Source organism: Protopterus annectens, chromosome 2.part0, assembly GCF_019279795.1.
Source record: "Protopterus annectens isolate FY-2018-M chromosome 2.part0, PAN1.0, whole genome shotgun sequence".
NCBI classification, from domain to species: domain Eukaryota; kingdom Metazoa; phylum Chordata; order Ceratodontiformes; family Protopteridae; genus Protopterus; species Protopterus annectens.
Genome location: NC_056728.1, coordinates 243,963,884 through 243,970,732, shown reverse-complemented (window position 1 = coordinate 243,970,732; position 6,849 = coordinate 243,963,884). Strand labels below are relative to the sequence as shown.

At 35.5% G+C, this 6,849-nt stretch overlaps 1 protein-coding gene across 2 annotated transcripts in view; it reads right to left on the bottom strand.

Moving 5' to 3' along the window:
* Positions 1-497: 497 nt before the first annotated feature.
* The window catches only part of CD28 (CD28 molecule), a 669,313-nt gene continuing 662,961 nt past the window's right edge, over positions 498-6,849 (bottom strand). For both annotated transcript variants that reach the window (XM_044060722.1, XM_044060723.1), the window contains exon 5: positions 498-1,669. In XM_044060722.1, the coding sequence (XP_043916657.1) occupies positions 1,547-1,669 (123 nt within the window). In that variant the 3' untranslated portion in view covers positions 498-1,546. The remainder of the gene's footprint in view (positions 1,670-6,849) is intronic.

The window sequence follows — 6,849 nt, the reverse complement described above, 5'->3', positions numbered from 1 at the left end:
TAAAATGAAAAAAATGCATCATATTTATAAATACTGGGTGATTAAGCAAATGCAGCAATTAGCTGAGATTTATATACATGTTCGTAGAAAAATAATTTCCAGATTTTTATTTTTTCTTCTTTTTTATCCAACTTCAGTTTATAATAAACAAATTATAATATTCATATATCTACAACAGATATTGAAACTGTGGTTATGCCTAGACTTACATAGGTTCCGCAAACATGAGGTTGGCATAATTTAAACTCAAAAACACACGAACACAGTTGAGTAAAAATTTAACACCTTTATCAACACAAAGCTTTTGGAAAGGAGTTGTCCCAAAAAGTTGTTGTGTTGGCAATGGTATTGTGCTTTTTTTTACTCAACTGTATTCGTTTGTGTTTTTTCATCTTCAATTTTCAACAATAATTTAAACTCAGACATGATACTCCAAACACAGTGTTCTTTTCCATTCTTATATCCCCTTTTTTTCTGCTTGTCATCAGCTTCAGAAAAAAATTGTAGCAGATATAATCAAACAAACCATGTCAGTAAATAACATCACCCTTCCAGAAAGCCAGTGAATTTCGCATTTCAGAATATACTAACCCAGGGCCTGAACTCTGTAACTATGGAACCAGAATAAGTAGAGATCAGAAGAAAAAGAAGAACAAAGAGGTTGTTGCACAGGCATGTGGAAGGTAAGAAGATGTTGCCGCTAAACACTAGCTTGTTTAGTTCCACAGCACACCCCTTGAGGGCATATGTGCAATTATCCCAACCTTTCTCTGCATAGAATTTAAATTATTTAAAATTCGTCTCATTTTCTGCAGACACCTGTATCCCTTTTCCTCACTTGAAGATGGGAGGTGATGATTTACACCACTCCCAGAGAAGAGCTTTTATATCATTACCTAGTATTCTTTAATTATCTTATTGGGAAGAGTGTATTTTATTTTCATATACTTCCCTAACATGGCATATTCTGATGCAACTACAGTATTTGTTTTAAAACTGTGACTTCATTTTTGCTATCTGCAGAAGGTAAGACAGCATTCTGACCATGTCACAGTGTATTTTTTTCAGATTTAAGAAAAGTGTGAGTAACAGAATGGCTTCTGAAATCTCAATTTGCTGCCATAAAAATAAGTTTCCTTACTGTTGGATTATCACAACTGGTCTGACTATCCAACAAAGATGAAAAATCAACCAGCAGCTATCAGCATTTGTGTTAGTTCTGCCTGTAAGAACTGTGTGCTATGAGTGGTTAGGAGGGTGGCCTAATGGTTAAGGTGTTTGCCTTACAAACACAAGATGCAGGGTTTGAATCTCACAAGAGATAATTGTCTAGGCTTAAAATGGCTCGCAAGGGCAGTTAGCCTAGTACTACCCTATGATAAAACTCATAATTTTGTGAAAACATGCAGATACGTTAAGAAAAAAATAAATATGATTATCTGACTAAGTATCATTTGGTCCATAAGAGCAAAATGTGAAAATTATTTCAACTAAACAGTTGCAGAATAGAAATTCGGAATCATCAGTTATCATCCATTGTAATTGATCAGCAATATTTCGGATATGTTCTTGGCTGTGGTGCATATGGGTGGTACTTCTGGTTTATTGGTCTTCGTGGTGTCATATTCATATAGTCAGCTTGTCCATATCCATTCACCTTACCCTTCTTCTATAAACACAACAAGACAAAAGTGACAATTTTAAAATATGACCTACATATTTAAGTCAGTTTTCAACAGATATTATTGTTCCTAATGCTGTACTGCTTTAGTGAATTACTTTTACAGGTGAAGTGATCTGAAAAGAAACGGTATGCTGTAATAACATAAAATGTTCACATTACAGTTCTGGATTTCCTGTAGTCCTCCATTTCGTTTTGTATCTTAAGAAAAAAACACTTGGCCTGGGATCAACTCTACATTCCCTTAATTATTTTCATATAAGAATCTCAGAAAAGCAGGAAACATACAGTTATGCCTTCGTGGCCTCTCCACTGCTCTTTATTGTATGTATTTATTAACTGTTGATAACTGAGTAGGTGGGCTTATTTATTTCAGACACTTTACAAACATGATGCAAGCACAAGGCAGAATACATTCAGTGAAAACACTTGTAACATTTATTGCAGTAAAGACTGCAATCTGTCATCACAACAAAGTCCACAGATGAGGTAAAGAACTAAATGAATCCTCAATGATTTGCCAGAAAACTACAAATGTTATGCAGAATGGACCATAATACTGAGGCAAATATCTGGACAGTTGAGAGGTATGTAACTGTAAAATTTAAATTGAAAAAAAATGACTTTCTGCACTGATTCACCTCAAAGTCTTGCTTAATTATAGTGTATGAAGCAGAACAAGATTTTAAAGTTATTCTAGCTTCAACCCAACGTCTTGTCATGTGCATAACAAATAGAAAGGAAGCTGTGTTAACGTCGATATGCACTTTTTTCCTGACATGTTTCTGCACAAAATTGGTGATTTGAACCAAAAGAAAAATCACACAGGATGCATCTTCCTAAGTAATGAACTGATTTTATGTAATTAAAAAACAGTGCAAGGAAAGCAGGAACCAGTTCATGATTAGAAAATTCCATTCTTACTTTAGATATTAATATATTTTTTCTATATATATGACTTTAAGAGTTTTTCTTCTGACAGAAAACTAGATTTTATCACACTACAGGCATCCAGCCGCTACTCTGTTTTATTTCAATTTGTGGCTAGTCTAAACTATACCAAATAAAATTAGATGATGAACATTGATCTCAGGCACACACAGACAGCAATGTAGCCTTTGACTATCATGTGTCTATAGAAGTGATGGAATCATTCTATGTTGCGCAACTTATAAACAAAGGTATGGCATCTAGGTCCAAGGAAGGCATTGTTACACTGCATTCCACATTCATCAGACCTATCATTGAATACAACGCCACCTTTGGTATATACCTAATAAGGCACATCCAACAACTGGAAGGTCCACAGAAGTTCCTCAGTAAAAGAATACAGTGCGTAAGTAACATGTCCTATGCAAACAGCCTCAAAGCCCTATCACTGTATTCTGTCTCCTACAAGCTGTTGTGAGGAGATCTATGCCTGATACACAGGGCATTGTCAGACCCCACTCTGATGGACCTCCTGCATATTCAGAAAACAAACAACACCTGAGTTACCCATTCTAAACACTTAAACCTTACATGTAATATAAATAGGACCTGCTGAAGAGACAGGTATGTATCAGAGTGAAGAAGAGCTCCTCCCTATCCCAATTCAAGTGTAACTTGGGCAATAGAATAGGGATCAGGAAAGTCATCCTTGGTTTGGTACCTATGTCTCTAATGGACACAGGCAACCTTTAAATGCTTCACCTCCCAGGTTTCTGTTCGTAAATGTTTCATCTCCCAAGGCCCTGCTTACACTTATCGTGGGTATCAAAACTTGTCTGAGATTTGGGATAAATGCCTAGGCTTGAAAAGGCCCTTTTGACTGTTAGCCTAGTACACACCTGTGAACCTACAATGTGTGATTAGGAAACCACTAAGAATAGCCACAGCCATGAACTACAGTCCTAAAATGCAGGGGCAGCTGGTGACTTCAAAGCAATTGGGGAGGGCTGCAGGAAGTAACTGAAAGTGTGGTGCTGTATTACAGAAAGTTGATGGCCATTACCCATGATCAAACGATAGATAGGATTATTCAACAGACTCTCTCAGTATGTACCTGCTCAATACAGACACTTTACTGAATATATGTACTCATATTATATATGTAAATGCAATCAGAAGCCTTAAGTGACACAGAGTAAGCGAAGTATTCCATGGGGGCTTCTGTTACAGCCTACTTCCCCTGCACCTACCAACTGTCTCTCACTTGCCCCCCCCCCCCCCAAGTTTTGGCCCCACACCGATTACTTTTTTCTTGTTTTTTCACACTACTTCTTCTCATCATGCTGATAAACACAGCGTAACAGTTTAAGACTCCAGTGTAATAAGTTTGGCAGAAATGACTGAATTAAGCCAGATGGTTGGGGGCTACTAGACCCCCAAAAGTCATAGGTTTCTAGATGACCAAAGGTGCATCTTACAACTTTTTTATTACTATTTGTTCTAATGATGACCTGAACAAAACAATCATAAGTAACAAAATAAATTCTGTTTCATTTTTTCAAGGAAAATAAGTTGTGTCTAAAGCTTAATGTTCAAAGGCAACAAAACAGTAGTTCCCCACAAACTGAGAAGATAAATTATTGCAACAATATTTGGGAAAAGGGCCTGACTTCCTACTACTCAAAAAAAAAAAAAAAAAAAAAAAAAAAAAATATATATATATATATATATATATATATATATATATGTGTGTGTGTGTGTGTGTGTGTGTGTGTGTGTGTGTGTGTATATATATATATATATATATATATATATATATATATATGTATATATATATATATATATATATATATGTGTGTGTGTGTATATATATATATATATATATATATATATATATATATATATATATATATATATATATATATATGTATATGGGTCTACTGCTTTTGATCGAATTACATTTGGTCGAAAATTATTTCAGGCAGCCCACATCACCGAAAATGCATTTCACTGTAAACCCATTTGGTCGAAAATGGAATATAGTCCATGCCCCACTGCAGTGCGACCCTGGAGTGAGAATATAAAGTTGGGAGGTGTGGGGGGCACAGCCCCCCACATTGAGCGGTGTGGGGGGCATAGCCCCCCCATATAATTGCAGTGTATTCACTATTATATACTTGTGTATCCATTAAAAATACATTGAAACATATGTCAGTAAAAACTAGTTGCAAAATGTGGAGGGCTATGGCCCCCACACACCCCCAACTTTATATTCTCACTCCAGGGTCGTACTGCAGTAGGGCAGGAGCTATATTCCATTTTCGACCAAATGGAATTCAATCAAATGTGCTTTCGGTGTAGTGGGCTGCCTGAAATAATTTTTGACCAAATGTAATTTGACCAAAAGCAGTAGACCCATACATATATAGATATATATAGATATTAGATAGATAGATAGATATTTAGATAGATAGATAGATAGATAGATAGATAGATAGATAGATAGATAGATAGATAGATAGATAGATAGATACACCTTCTATGTATCTCTGTGGTGTTAGATTAGGATGAAAGTAAAAGCAGAAATGGCCAGAGGCATATGTTATACATCTAAGAGTCTGAGTGAAGGAATCAAAGCACATGGGTAAACACACACATATACAGACATGGAGTACATGCAGATTCCACACAGAAGGCATAGCAGCCAAAAAACTCAGCCAGAGAATCAAGCAGTGTTAGATGACAAAGTTACTCAATCAGCATTCTGCTAATGTTTGGTTTCTATCACACACACATCCTGCTCAGATCACCACAGACAGCTTCTTATGAAGTACAGTCCTGATGCCTAAGTGTAATAGAATGTGATAACAATTATGGCCAAATTATTACTTTCAGATCTATTGAAACCCCTTCAGCCATACCTCTCAAATGTCATGATTTTTGCCTTATATTTTTGGCATGTTCTTCATAAAAGTTGTGTTTTTCTGGCAAATTCCTGAAGACTGAAGTCACTAAATAATAATACACAATGACAGCCATCTGAGTTTCAGGTTTCCTATCCTTCAGAAAATATATAACAATACAAAATCTTTTATTCTTGCAACTATCTAAGTTTGTTGCAGCACTATTTAAAATATGCTTCTATTTTTGGGCCTATGTCCCCCCATTAAGTTTGGCTTTGTCCAGATTTCTTGCTCTGAGAGGTTGACAGGTGTGCTTTCAGCACACTTACACAGTCACTGTTGTCAGAGGCAATCTTCGCACATATCACTTATAGCCACTTTATTGACATAACATCTGAGATATCTGATTGTGTTGAAAACAGATCCAGTAAGTATTCTGGATGGCATCAGAAAAATGCATACTACCTCTAAAAAGGCAAAATAATTACTGTTTTAATTGAGCAAATGACAAAAGTGTCAATCACTTTCATGCAAAAACAGCCCTGTACCCAACAAGTAAAGGAAAAGTTATTGACTGTGTATACCTCAGGTATCAGAATTTAATAAGATAAAAAATAATAAATGGCTAAAGTAATTTTAACACACATACACACACACACACACACACACAAAATCAATTACACCCACTTGCATGGCTGTGATTATAAATTTTTATTTGCAATAAAATGAGTGACTAAAAACATAAATAACATAGAAGCATTTATCTTCACAGCTCACTCAACTGCTTAGCTCAAGAATCAGTGAAAAAGCTAATAATGATGTACAAATGTCCAAAATCAGGGATGACTATTTCTTTTATATACAGAAAATTGATGGAATAACTTACAGACTTTGCATTACCATAGTGTTTGTAGACTATTACATTTGAAACTTAGATATCTATCATCATTATTTAGGTACTTGTGATCAAATTAATTAATAAATACATAACTAAATGACACAGGAATTAATCTTTTCAAGTTAGTACTGTCAGAATATAGAGTTCAGCTGCAGCCAAATACCTCCCAACATCTTAGCTCAAGAATTATGGAGAAATCTAAACAAAGTAATGAAGGACAAAGAACCAAGATCAGGGACGAACATTGCCTTTACACACTTAAAATAACAGGCTTGCTTTGCATTAGCGTGCTTTTTCTTAAGGTTAAGTCTGAAACTCAAATGGATGTCATTTAGTAATTGCCCCCCTGACTGATGTTCCAGAACACCACAATGTGTAGAAGAAGAAAAAAAACTAAGAGGCAAAAATCACAGACAGTTAAGACCTTCCATAGTCCT